This window comes from Neolamprologus brichardi, chromosome 10 (genome assembly GCF_056152115.1).
Source record: "Neolamprologus brichardi isolate AB-2024 chromosome 10, ASM5615211v1, whole genome shotgun sequence".
NCBI classification, from domain to species: Eukaryota; Metazoa; Chordata; class Actinopteri; order Cichliformes; family Cichlidae; genus Neolamprologus; species Neolamprologus brichardi.
In genome coordinates, this window is record NC_142113.1 from 2,584,252 (window position 1) to 2,598,751 (window position 14,500).

General features: G+C 43.7%; 1 protein-coding gene across 1 annotated transcript; it reads right to left on the reverse strand.

The window, feature by feature from the left end:
• Positions 1-1,592: 1,592 nt before the first annotated feature.
• On the reverse strand, positions 1,593-13,496 carry wnt11 (wingless-type MMTV integration site family, member 11). Its single transcript, XM_006788702.3, has 6 exons — positions 13,269-13,496; positions 11,608-11,796; positions 9,295-9,539; positions 6,273-6,550; positions 5,891-6,183; positions 1,593-2,563 (listed from the first exon to the last, which is right to left on the reverse strand). Exons 2-6 carry the CDS (start codon positions 11,688-11,690, stop codon positions 2,389-2,391), a joined length of 1,074 nt encoding a protein of 357 aa, XP_006788765.1. The 5' UTR covers positions 11,691-11,796; positions 13,269-13,496; the 3' UTR covers positions 1,593-2,388.
• Positions 13,497-14,500: the final 1,004 nt, after the last annotated feature.

Sequence of the window (14,500 nt, forward strand, 5' to 3'; positions counted from 1 at the left end):
ATTGCGGTGACACACTGAGGCAACGTGAAATTTTTTTAGCATGTGTCTAAGTGAGATACTTCCATAGGGTTAGCGAAAGGTCAGCTGAATAGTTGCACGGCTTAACGATAACAATGGTTGTTCACGGGGTCAGTCGGCTGCTAGCTCCAGCCTTTCCACACGAAAGCAGGTCAGAGCAAAGGCCTATCTAATCTTTAGACGTGCGGTGCACATACTCTTATGTCAGTATTTCATAACTATGTGTTTTAGGAGAATTTCTCAACTTCATATAAACATTAAAGTCACTTTTACAAAACTGTTAAACATGACCTTTTTTTTAAACCGGGTTGCATCCTCTGCAGGAATGTCTCGTCCTCTGTGGGAACTTCACTCGGCAGGTGAAGCTTCACATTTCTGCAGCGTTGAGCTCGGTGACAGATGGCGGTGGGTGGACTCGCAACCTATTCTCTCTAAATGCCAGGCTGAGGAATGCCATTGACTGAAGGGTCCTCGGGGCTGTTGTGTGCAGATAGAGCAGACCCCCGCTCACCTGAGCAGAGCACATCTTCCCTGCCCCCAACCAAAAGTTTGCAGAACCACCGCCTGTCACCGAGTTTAGACTGTTCCTGCAGAACAGCAGCCTCTGATCAAATGTTTGTATGTGTGAGACTTCTTAAGTGTTTGTTGGTCAGTCATCTTTGGTTCTCTGCTGAAACACTAAAGAGGTTTGTGTCTCCAGGGCTCTTGGCTTTTGATCCAGAGTCACATTTCTCCTCATTACCTGAAATAGACGTGGCTAATCAACTCTTCTGAACCTACCAAAAATGAAGCTAAGTTAAGAGGACAGCTCTGAAAAGAGTCCAGCGTCATAAAAGAACCACTAAAATCTGCTGATAACATTCCCTTCACTCGCTTTTCCACAGTCTGCAGGGCTGTTTTGGCAGTTTCTCTGTGTATCCACAGGCTAGGGTCAAGTAGTGTTACAGCTCGAGTGAGCGCGCTGCTCGGCGCTGCGGCGTATCATGTGAGCGCCCAGCGTGGACTCGACGTCGTCCGTCGGCTTTTTCTGTCAGTGTGAAATCATGAGAACCGCTTTATCCAACACAAGGCTGGTCAGAGGGTAACGTCTCTGCACAGCACTGAGTCTGTTCCCTCTAACAGGGCGGCAGGCTGCCTATATGTTCAAACTGAATTAGATTAGTCTTTTTTTAAAGGCGCCGTGTTTGCGCGTTGGAGGTCTGGGCCTCAGACAGATGAGTGTTTGACTGCTGAAGCTGTGGTAGGAGCGACAAAAATCCTTTTGCAATGGCCTTTGTGAGGAGGAGGAATGTCCAAACAAACAGTTTCCCAGGGTTTGGGTGATTCAGAGGGATCCCAATAGGCTGTTGAACTCTGCAACTCATTACTGACTGTGCTGATTTACAATCGCTGCACAATATGATTTGTGGTTAACTGGCATTTTATGACCTTTTGGAGTTGAAGTGAGCAACACCTAAATTTGCTCAGCGCTTAAACTACTTACTCTATCTAACGAGCCTTGAAAAAACAAATACAGTATCCAAGTAAAGATGATAGTGAAGATCATTTAATTATTTTATAAATACTTCTTTCTTTATTTCAGTATACAAAATAACAGTATGTACATCCACACAAAAGTGGTTTACAAAAATCCATGAGTTCAGCTCATATGCTCTGAAAAATAGAATATATTTTTGAATTGCCTGCATGTCAGACAAAAACGAGATAATGCACCATTTCAGAAAGTCCCCTCAATCCACAGGGATGCATCCATGTCACGATCCACACGGGACACATGCTGCGAGTCCAAAACATCAACTGCAGATGTGCTCCGTGAATGAAAAATGCTCAAGTTCCCTTTATGTTGCTTTTCTTCCTCTATTGTCCATTGCTGAAGAGGAAAAAAGTTGGAAAAGTACCTAAAAAAAAAAGGATGGATCCACGGGAACCCTTTGATTTCTGTGGATTAAAGCCAAACGTAAGCCTTTGTCTAGTCGGGAGAGAAGGCGACGCTCTCTCCTCCAGCATCGAATCCAATATTGTTTCTTTTTATTAGAGATAGAATGAAATAGACCCAGCAGCCCTGTTTGGGGGGTTTATAACCATTAATAAGAGAAAGAAATTACCCAGGAGGACGGCGGTCTTCGCATGAACTGCCTGGCACTGTCTCCACGCTCCAGGTTTGTGAAGCGCAAAAGCTCAGAAGCCCAGTTGGTAGTTCGGAGATTTTGGTGGGAAACAAAAATGACACTGACACAAGAAGGGTCAGTCTCGCTGAGAGACGCATGCTAAAGCTTAAGACAGAAGTAAGCCTTCTCTGTATTTTTAGTGCTTTGGTTAATCGGAAGCCTCGGCCGGCTGGCTGCAGGTCGGGCCGGCGGGTCGGCGGACTCATTTGCAGACGTATCTCTCCACGCTGCGCTCGCACATCTTGCAGGTTACGTAGCAGCACCAGTGATACTTGCAGTGGCAACGCTCCACCAGCTTCTCTGTGTACGCGTTGTAGCCACGGCCGCAGCACATCAGGTCGCAGCTGTCACTGCCTGACGAGGTTTTGTTGCACTGCCTGGCAGACATGAAAAACATGCAGTTAGACTCTGACTGTAATTTTCCGTTGCAATAGCTGATTTCTGTAGCCGAGGCGAGGACAAAGGAGCGAGCGATCAGCCGTGAAAGCTAAAATATTTCCAGTTCCTGCCCGAGACAATTAAGCTAACAGCTCCATTCTCAAACGTTTTGCACAATCTCGCAGCCTGTCGAGAGTCAACAATAGTCCTTTAAAATGGTTTGACCAAACTCTGCGCTTTAACCTTTGCGCTCTCCTTCTCCCAAACATTTTTTCTTCCATTTTTTCTTTTTGTTTCTTTGGCCAGTGCATGCTCTGGAGCCCCTCGTTTAGAAGCCCGGGGCATCTTTTAGAATGAGCAGAGAATAGCCCCGCCATAAATCACACCGAGTACACAGGCCTGCCCTCCCTCTCTTTATCTGGCCCTCTTCACATTATTGCTTTGTTTTATGATGGCAAAGTGTTAATGACCAGCAGGGTGAGAGAGCTACTGAGCTAATGGCTGCTGCGCTGCGAGCGAAACAAGGGGAGGAAGAGGGACGAGAGTCATTGAGAATGCAAGACAGGTTTATGACATCGGTGGGAGCTGCCACCCCGGACACTTATGTTTTGTCAGAAGTATCTTCTGTGGCTTCACATCTGCTGGTTTAAAGTCATTTGAGACAAAAGCCCCGCCTCTTTCTGGGGACGTGACTCTCTTTTGCACCGGCGATCACGCTTTATCCATTACAGAGTGCGGCTCACATTTACTTTGTCTGTCCCAGATTGTCTCAGAGAAAACTGGCAAACTGCTGCTTTAGTCCAAAGACATGCATGTCAGGTGACTGGAAATTGGCCCTAGATGTAAGTAAAGTCTATAAAATAAAGAATGCAAGTAAATGTGGCTTGTAGTGCAAAGCATGAGGGTCACAAAGACTAGAAAAGGGCCTTTAAATGCTCTTTCATTATATACCTGACCACAGAGCAGCCATGAGGACTCAAGCACAAAAACGCTTAAAGTCAAGCAGCTAAAACGATAAAGAACAAAACAGCTCCTCGACTATGAAGCAGGAAAAATCTGTCTACAGAAATAATTAACAGCCACACAGGAACGCTTAACAGTTAACATCAGATCAAACACTTAAATTAATAACAACAGCAAAACAGCTGTCGGGTGACTTTGCAGGAGCGCTAATGCTGCAGACTGTGAGGCTGCTGCAGTTATCAGCCTGCCAGAGGATGCAGCAAGCACAGTGAGTGTCCTTGACATGAAGCATGTCCATGTTTATCTGTGCAGTGACATCAGGCTGAAGGACGCATGATTTGCTAGTCACATGCTGTATGTGCACACATGTATGGTGGTCTTATTTACTAGGGGTGCAACGATACACAAAATTCACGGTTCGATACTTTGGTGTCACGGTTCGATATTTTTTCGATACAAAAAAAATGTTCATGCTTTTTTAATTTGTCATTTATTAAAATTATAAATATATATTTTAACTCAAAAGTACGGTTTTTAAATTTAATGTTGCTGAAACAACAAAGGGATAAAGTAATAAATCTATCTGATGGAGAAATCCCTCATCTTTGGAAAAGAGAGTTTATTACAGAGAAATGTCTCTTTCCAAAATAAAAGCTATACTATACGCTTCTTCTGGGCTATATTCTCAGCAGCATATTAAACATATCAGGTCCCCATAAGGAGAATCATGTGCTAACGGCTGTCTAAATGACTCGGCTAAAGTTTGTAGCATGCGTGCTTGTTGTTTTTGTCTGCTTCCACTTGTCTTTGCACTTGGATGATGTCGGAGTAAATGTGCAGTCATATTCGTTGTGTTCCCACTAGTGCTGTCAGCGTTAATCTGAAATGACGTTAACGCCACAACACGGCAAATCTCCGTTAACGAGCTACCGGATCGTCCCTTGCGTGGGGCTGGACGGCCAACAGTTAACGAGCTAACTGCGCTAACAAGCTAACTGCGCTAACGAGCTAACTGCGCTAACGCATTAGTTCCCACCAATGTAATTGAGCATTGCGTGGCACATTCAACATACTGTTTTACTTTAGTCCATGACGCGCTTACCTTCAGGGTCATACTTCACATGAAGACCAAAATAGTTCCAAAGGCGAGATCTGAATGAGGGTGGGGGAGGTTCAATTTGCCATGTTGCAACGAGAGCTTAGCTTCTGTCTGCTAGCTTGCGCTGCGCTCAGTGAATCTGTGTTCGACTACTCCGCCTAGGCTGCACTGTCGAGCACAGATCCACTTAGCGCTCAACACAGACAGCACCGTCAGAAGGAAAGTTGATAAAATAAATTAAAAATGTTGTATTGTTCATACATATGCGTACCGAACCGAAAGCACTGTATCAAACGGTTCAATATCGATCCGAGTATCGTTGCACCCCTTTTATTTATATATTTATATCTTCCATAGCTCATACAGCCAGGATTTGTATTCTGGTATAATGGAAGTATTGCAGTCCACAAAACTACATGTGCTCCTGTAAACCAGTGCGCATCTCGTCTCACATGCCATAAAAGAGAGGCATGGCACTCCTGAAATCCTGAAATCTGCTGGAGAATTGTGCACCAACAAACATTTTAAAACCTTAAAACAAAAAAAGTATTTTTGAGAGGTTTTTATAAGCATTCAATGGTCATTGTTCTTTTATCAGTTTAGTTTAAACGACACTTCTGAAAGGACTTGAAGTGAATCTGTGTAAGATCAGGTCTTTACAGCAGGAACTTTATCCTCCTGTACTGTAATTCACAAAGAAATAATGGACCTGAACGGTCTCCAGCAACATACATCAGAGAAATTAAATAAACTTATGTGTGTCTTATTTATCTGGTACCTCTTAGCCCAACTTCTCCCTTTAACTTCTTCCAAAGGAGCACCATCCCCTGTCAAATACTGAAGGTGAGCAGCCAAAGTAAGTCTTTATCTGTGTGGCGCAGTGACAGATTTCCCTGTTTGTGTGGCCCTCTCAAATCAATATCAGCTATAGTGCCCTCGGCCCTAAGAATAACCACATTCGTATTCATTTCAGATAGCGGGACAAGGACTCCGGTCACAGTGGGCCTTTCAGTGGCACATGCTCAGACACACCACAGACGAGGCTCTCTCAGGGGCAGGTTGTTATCAGCCGGCCTGTAAATCAAACACTGCCACCGAGCAGGACAGCACTTGAGTCAACATCCTGGATGAGCGGACATTCAGAGCTGATCATTTCCTCTTTGTCAGCTACATAGCTGTGGTGTTCATTTGACTCATGCTCGGAGAGCTATAATAACCACACACACACACGTACGCACAAACTGGTGCATCGTGGCTGTCTTACCTGCCCTGCGTTCCAACAGAGCCCTGTTTTTCATTCTTGGAGCAGAAGTCCGGAGAGCTCTGCAGGTACACGAGCTCATTGTCCCTCACCGGCCTGATGTCAATGTCTTTGGGCACCAGCTGCTTACGTGTCCCCATGGGCCGGTGAACCACTTTGGTGGCAGACAGGTACTTGGTCTTAAGGTCCATGGCGATATCCCTGAGGTCTTGCAGTCCTTTCCAGCAGGTCCTTATAGAGCAGGATCCAGACACACCGTGGCACTTACACTTCATCACTACTGACTCTCTCAGTACCTACATGAAGATGGAGGAAGTCAAACTACGATATACGGGACAGGAAAATATGGAAACGAGTGCATTTTCTTCACTCTTCTACTCTGTACCTGTCTGCCAACTTCACTGTTGTGTAGGTGCATCAGTTTGTTGGCATGGGAGCTGGAGCGCTTCATCTTCATGGGAGCATCAGAGAATTTGGAGCCCATAATCAAACCGTAGTGCAGGTTGTCGCCGCAGCCGCCCCAGCGATAGCCAGGCTCCGGAATCTCAGCCGGGACGGGACCGCACGAGCAAAGCCGCAGATCTCCAGTGGTGCACGCCCGCGCTATGGTGTGGCTGATGGTGGCCGCAGACAGGGCGTAGACGAACGCAGCCTCCCTGGTTCCTGATGGAAACAGAAACAGCAAAGGTGAAAAAGCAAAAAGATGCCACGTGAAATAGCAGAGCTGACATTCAAAGCAGTTCAAAAGACAACTTTTGCTCTCAGATCAAGTGTTTGGAAATCAGTAACCCAGTGATTACACTCCCTATCATCGTCACCAGGCTAAAGACTAGTGCTTCTTCTTCTCCAAGAGTTTACAAACAACAAAAATGAAAGTAATACAACTTAGCGATACTATAATCAAAGAAGTAACCACGAGGTTTTAGATTTTCCTTTTAATAAAGCTAATAGGACATAATGGGTCAGGTGACCCTGACCCATTATTTCGTTATTCTGCTATAAAGCTCAGGCTGCTGGTGGGATTCCCACGAGTTTCCAAGCCTTTACTGCTTGTTAACTTTCCTCTCTGTGTTTTGCCGTTTTCTTCTTGTCCTATTTTTTGCCATCTCTTGTAAATAACTCCGAGATAGCTGCTCCTGCCTCACCATATCCCAACAAACTAAATGTGGAGCGCAGAGTATACTTATGTAGAGCAATGTGTCACCAAATCTAAGGGTGAGTCTGAAATTGTGAGCTTCACGTGTACTGTGTCGTGCTGTCCTTCTGTGAAATTCAAAATAACTGAAAAAAGTAATAAATAAAACCAGAGAATCGCCTTCCACCCACTTCCCCTCATCTCAGTAGTTTTTGTTATAGCTGGATTTAATTTTCTTGTGGTAGTGGCCATCGCATTTATGCAGAAATCTGCATACATTCGGACTTTGTGGTGATTTTCTTTTGCGCATAGCCAATGAAGATGTGGAGTCTTCTCTCATTATGTGAGACCTCACAAGAAAAAGTACCTTGAAGTCTATTTACACAGACATATAACGCTCAAATTTTCCGTATAATTGTTGCAAGATTATATATGTAAAATGATTCTTTTAAACAAGACAAAAGAAAAAGTTTTCTTCTGGATGGCCACCTTCTCTACAGTCTGTGTTCAAGCTCTCTCTGTCTCAAACATCGGTGGTCATGCTCTAACACAGAGTGAGCGCTGATGTAATTGGTGGTGATGTGCGCACATGGGAAGCACACATGCTATAGGATGGGGGGCAACTGCAAATAAGGGGAAGAAATCACGTATGAGCGTGGGCTGTTAGATCAAACACAGAGATGAGCCATTTCCTGTTCATTTGGCAAATGGCAGCCATGGCTACCCCTCTCGCCCCATCCAATCCCATCCCCACCTGTTGCTGGTTCAAAAATACTTTTAGCAAAATAAAACAGCAAAGTCACACTGTAAGCAATTTTTTTTTAAGAGATTTCAGAAATAGCAACATAATTTATATATCGCTGAACGTAGAGCTCTGCAGGAACACGTGCTGGCAGCAAAAGAAAGTCTTTAAACTAGAAATTGTTTACAAAAGGCCAAAATCTGTTTCAGGGTTTTTTTTTTTTTAGACAGGAACCACATGTGCAGCAGACGTGTGTACACCTCCCCCGAGCCCGGACGCTTCCTCCTGTTAAAAAGGGAGTTTTTCCTTCCCACTGTCGCCAACAGTGTTGGTCAAGTTACTTGAAAAAAGTAATCAGTAACTAATTACTGATTACCTCCCCGAAAAAGTAATCCCGTTACTTTACTGATTACTTATTTTCAAAAGTAATTAATTACTTAGTTACTTAGTTACTTTTTAAAAACACGATTTACAACCTGAATAGGTGATAAAGTGATAGATCTTTCAGCCCAATTCTACTTTTTCTGCATAATCATCATACAAAATGTAATCAAATGGAAAAGTCTCTTTTTAAAACTTGTTTTATTAGTTTTAATCTTTTAACTTTATGCATCAAGCAAAAATTTAATTATCTGCAACATTCTCTGACTGGAAGAAATTAGTTTAACATTTAAACCTATTTTCTGCACATTCCAGCACATAAAATAAAATATTTTGTGTGTTTACACTCAGTCTTTCAAATAGATGCAAGTAAAACACAGCAGAAAATAAATAAAGTCAAAGACTAGCGGTCCTGTTGCTCTATTTTCACCTGTAAAGCAGGAGTGGGGTAGGCGGAGGGTTACCCTGGTGCAGGTGTGCAGCGGTCAGTGGAAGAATCCGCGAGTTTCTCTGTGAGTTTCCCATTACGTCGTAGCTACTCGGTGCTTGCTCGGAAGTTTAGGGGTTTTTTTGCTGTAAAAAGAAGTTTTCTTCCCACGCACAACGGACACTAATGTTTTTGTCACTTTTTATGGAATCAAACTCAAAGTAAGGTCAGTACTTCCACGCTTTAAACGCTGCACGCTCATACTCTCTCTGCACTCGATATATGATCCATTGTTGATCTGCACACAGCTGTTGTCACGAACGTCGCACTCGCTTACGTCACTGTCATGAGACATTCTCGCAAAAAATCACGGTTTTAGTAACGCAGTAATGCAGCGTTCCTACGGGAAAGTAACGGTAATCTAATTACCGTTTTTGCAATAGTAATCCCTTACTTTACTCGTTACTTGAAAAAAGTAATCGGATTACAGTAACGCGTTCTCTGGTCGCCAAGTGCTTGTTCATACAGCACGGTCTGATTGTTGGGGTTTCTCTGTATTATCGTGGGGTCTTTACCTTATAACAGAGCAGCTTGAGGTAACTGTTGTTGTGATTTGACTCTCTGTAAATCAAACTGTAGAATCGTGGGCATAAAACACGAGGAGCATGTTTTTCAAAGCAACAGCTTCTGCCCTGTTCTTCTGTTCGGTTTATAAAGCGTACCTCGGTCGAGGTCTGGTCGGTACTTCGGGGCATCGATGGGTACGTCAATGGAGGAGCAGTTCCAGCGCATGTCGGCGAAAGTCTTCTGACACGTCTTCTTGACTTCTCGAGCAGCTTGGATGATGGTCTGCATGAGTTCCAGGTTGCTGCGACACAGCTGAGCTTGGGAGGACACCATGCCGGGCAGTTGCTTACAGTGCTGCGTCTGGTTGATGTGTAATGATGCGGGAGTATGAGACAGCGCTCTGCGTGGAGTGGAAAGAAGAAACAAAAGCTTTTGTGTCAGCATACATTATTCTTTTCATTGCCATGGTGGCTTGTTTTATGACTTGTTAAATTATCACGTTTGTGGAAATGCAGGCACGCCGTGAGTTTTATTTGGAACGGTGTGTAAGCAATTTGAATTCCCTGCGCAGGCACAATTCAAGCCCACAGTGAGACACGTTGGCTGTTAACAAACAATTGGAAAGCTGCAGCAGATAACGCTTCAGGCAGGGAAACATTTTTGGCATGCGCTGCAGCAGAAAACCATCTTATCACAGTGAGAATTCCAGAGGAAAGTCAGCTGCAGATTCATAAAATACATGTGACACGTTCTTGGTCTTTGGTTAAAGTGGACGAGAGGCCTCGAGGATGTGCCAAAAAATCTAGAAGCCAGAGAGAAAATTGTAGATCCCCTTATCGTCTGAGTGTTTCTGCAGGAAGCATCGCCCTCTGTGGCCTCGGTTTGACATAAATCACTATTAAAGTTACTGGGAATGAATGTGACAGAGGAAGCACAGGTGGAGCAGGTTAGATCTGTCCCTTTGCACACTGCTGATTGGTTTGTGAGAACCGAGCAGGGCAGCCTGGCCTGTTTTGCATTAGGAGGCCGAGGAGCCGCCGGTCTGTGCCCCATGAAAAGCTGTGACTCCACTGGGCTCGCAGTAACCCGGTGTTGTGCCAAAAAGTGATCGTCTGCCAAAAACTGATTTCCGGTATTTGCCAAAAACTGATCGCTCGTATTTAAACTGCTATAAGTAACTTGTTGGGCTATAATATGTGAAACATATGTCAAATGCATCCTTCATGGATGATATAAAGTTATCTTGAGCCACAAACAACATTCGTGTAACAAGGTAGAAGCTGCTATCAGTTTTTGGCAGTGACTTTTATAGAACCTTTATTTATGCCGTTAAAAAAATTTCATTAACATTAAAAATGTCTTTTGTAAGAGTAAGTTGGCCAAGAGGAAATATTACAATAGTTCAGTAAAAATATTTTAAGTGGGGATAAAGGAGCGGATTGGTTATAATGTGAGTACAATAACACAGAGTTATAAAGATACTTGAAACACAGATAATTTTTTAATTCTATATTTAACCCCTTTGTAAACCCTGTTCATCGAAGTCTATTTACCAGCATACGTAAAGATATTACACAGAAACATTGGCACCCACAGGTGTTTCCAGCCGCATCTGTTTTGCACCTCCGTCCGCTATGAAGACTGTGAGACTTCTCACTGGGATTTGGTGCCATCCCACCGCTCGTTGGCACATCTGCTCAAGCGCTCCCACTATGAGCATCGCAACTTTTCATTCTGATAGGAATCACAGATATTTTTGCTACAGCTAAATGCAGACTTTAGTTTTCCCAGAAGGTCAGAGAAACAAGACAAACACCAAAAAAAAAAAAAAAAGACGGAAAATGTTAACACACAAACCTTCCGGGGTTCGTAAGATTGACGAACATAAATAAAACCTGGATGTTTGTGGACTTGTTCGTTGGGAAGTTATTGTTTGCATGCACCAGAAAGTAGTTGCAATGGTCCTTTCTTTCAGCTTGCACGGCGTCTTTCTGCAGCGAGCTGTTTTTATGATTTGAGGAAAAAACCGGACTACGCGCAGAAAGCAGTGACATCACTGTCTGCGCCACCACGAGGCCTCGACAGCCCGATTTTATTCCCCGCTCTCTGTTTGTATACAGTGGATGGTCAATTAAAACTGAAATATTCAGGCAGTCTTTTCTTCTTTTTCTTACTTAGGCCACATTACAATCAATAACGCAAAATAGTTGCTGGCATAGTTTCATACGCTGGAGCACTCATCACCACACATGGACAGAGCCCCCCCACCAACACCACCGCCACCACCAGCAGAAACAGTGCAGGAATGCTGGGGCCCATTTCAAAGCTGCCATGAGCCCTCCCCTCTATGAAACATGCAGCAAAGAGCAGTATGGTGTATCTTCGTGATGTCATCTGTTTTGACACTTGAAAGCAAAGCGTTGTGTAAAAATGGCAAAAACGACCCCACGAAACGCCAGAATACTTACAGCCATTTGATGCCAGAGCAGACCTGAGACAGCATCAGAGCCGCGATCACACCAAGAGGCAGGACACGAGAGCTGCCCCTCATGGTTGGACAGTAGCTCCGGCTTACGCAGGACACAAAACACAAAAGATTCGGTGAACTTCTCGGCTCAGACTCAAAGGTCAGCGCTCGACGCCCCTTCTTCTAAACCCTGTGATAAATCACAAAGAAAACATCAGTGACTTAGAGCTGCCGTGATGCGCCAAGCTGAAGCATTTCCAGACTTTTTGTTTAGAGGGAGATGAAAACACTGCGTGTTTGAGTTTTGAAGCAATGATCATAAAATGATGAGATGAGTTTTCTGACAACAGCCTCACACACGCACCAAAGACAGACAAAATGGAAATGAGTGCGCATCGAGGCTAATGTAAGCACTCAAGGACAGGACAGAGAAAATCCGTTCAGCTTAAATATGCAGAGACACACACTAGAAACTAAAGAAGTTACAGTAAAACTTTAAAGTCAAAATTATTTCTTGCCTACTTTTTATTTTGGAAAAACCTGGAAAAGACAGTTAATCATTGATACGAACCACAAAGCGCGCGATCACTCCTGATGTGATGTTTAGGGAGATTTTTTATAGCTTCGAGGCAGAAGGAGAACCTTTAATTAAGCACTCTGGAGAAAATAATATTTTTAGTTTTTATATTTAAGATTTTTTTTTTTAGTTTTTTTGCTCTCTTCGGCTGTAAAAAATTGCGGAAAAATCGCAACAATTTAAACTGGCATTAGGAGAACACCGGCGAGGATCAAGGCAGAGATGGAGGGCCAGCGGACAGGGAGCGCGTCACAGGCGTTTATCTGCCCGCTGATTTGAAAGCTCTTTGAAGGCAGCTTAAAGTGAGCGCGTTATCGCCGCAGGTAATAAACGGCTGATAAACGGCACAGCTCCGCTCCTCGCCGCTCACTGGCCCCTTCAAAATTACACATATTAATTAGCGGTGTGACTAATAACCTTTCAAACGCCAACTTTATGCTCTAAGATTTTTTTTTTTAAATCGAATAAAAAGAGTTTCCAGAACAGCGTCGGCCCTTGTTTGCAGTTTGGCGTCAAATGCGTAAATCCCTCGGTCCAGATTTACTTCTGCGGGCCTGCTGGTTAAAGCGGTCTAAGGGGCAGCTCGTGTTTCTCTCTAAAAGATGACGGCTGATAACCTTTTTTTTACTCTCTCTCTCTCTCACACACACACACAAGCCTATCAGATGTGAGCCCCTCATCACGCCGAGATAGGCTAAGCGAGCCAGGGCGCATCGTGGATTATTTAGTCCTTCTTTTCCCCCTCGAACGACTGTGGCCTCTAAAGCTTGGCTACTAACACTCATATTTTAATGTAATTAAATCTAATGTCATCTTATCATCAGTCTGTAACGCTGTTAGTCAAATCTCTCGACGCGCGCTGATGTCGACGTTTTTATATTTTAAACACCAAATTTAAATTTTAATCTGTGCCAACAAACCAAAGTAACAGAGTTCAATAGTCTTAATATATTTTAGTAAAAATTCCTCCTGCAGTTTTTTCCCAGCAAAAACTCCCTTCCTCTATTTCTATCCTAAACTTTTACGCACCGAGTTCTCAGACAGCCCGTGGGGCTTTTTCTGCAGCCAGACAAACTGAGGCTCACCTTTGCCGTCGATCTCGGCTTTCCCGTTCAATAAATCAACAGAAGCGGAGAAAAGTCCAGTCCCAGTCTCGGTATCCTTTCAACAGAGCTGTCCGTGTCGCAGTCAGCCAGACGCTTTAGTAAAATCCAGCACGGGGTGGCAGAATAGCTCCGGGCAGGTACGCATGGTGTGCACCGCAGCCGTGTCGGTCAGTGAGTGCGAGCGGGACAGAGCAAGGTTGGGCTAGAGGAGAGTGAGTGAGTGAGCCTGAATGAGGGCAGACTCAGCTCTAAAGTACCCCTGCCCCACTTTGATCTCACTGCTGATGTCAGACCTGCATTAGCATAAGAAAGCAGTCCAGAGCCGAGCACAGGGCGACTGGGAAATAATGAAATGTTGCTGGACTGAAAGCGCTCCGGAACAGGGAGCTGGACTGACTTACAGCGTGTCGCTGATGATGGATGGTCCACGCGCTGATCTTATTTTAAAAGCATTTACAGTGTCTCAGGCTTGTCATGCTCCCACAACATCCCGGTATTCCTGAAGCTTTTTAAACACAGCCTGTGGCTGCTCATCAAGACACGCGGAAATATTCTCACCTCAGATATTAGACTTCATATGAACGGATTGTTTGTGGATTCTTATTCTCACAATCCTGCTCTGTTCTCATGTTTTAAAGTAATAAAGTCTTTTATTATGACTTATTTATTATATTAAATGTAGTTAAAAATAGAAAGAAATTCAAAAACTGTCAAACTGGTGATAACATGTGGACACTTTTATTTTCTATACTTGTCTCATGTTTTGCATCCAAGTCAAGTCACCAACAATACAACAGGAGAACATCTCTGTTTGGTCCTTCTCTCTTTTTTGTGTTTGCATTAAATCTTGGAACTAATGGAATAAAGGAAATGTCCTAGCGGTGGACACGCCCTGACGTGAAATATAAATCTTCACTAAAACTTTTAAATTGGAACCAGTTCGAAAGGTAAACGATGCTCTGAATTCACAGCGACAGCTTTTATTTATTAAGAGTGGATCCCATAAAAATGTTACAATATATATACTATAATACAGTGTGACATGATATTGTGGCACTCACACACACACACATGCACACAGACAGAAATGCGCTCCAGCTTATATTATTTGAGGAAAAAAAAATCAAATAAAAACCTCCTAAAGTTACAGCGAGTTTTCCCTCACTGGCTGATTTCCTTAAATCTTAACCACACTGAAAGTGATACGTCGC

Coding starts and splice junctions, on each gene's coding strand:
- wnt11 (XM_006788702.3), bottom strand. CDS start 11,690: ATGAGGGGCAGCTCTCGTGTCCTGCCTCTTGGTGTGATCGCGGCTCTG. Junction 9,540..11,607: donor TGCTCTGGCATCAAATGGCT/GTAAGTATTCTG, acceptor CACTCCACGCAG/AGCGCTGTCTCATACTCCCG. Junction 6,551..9,294: donor CCGACCAGACCTCGACCGAG/GTACGCTTTATA, acceptor TGTTTCCATCAG/GAACCAGGGAGGCTGCGTTC.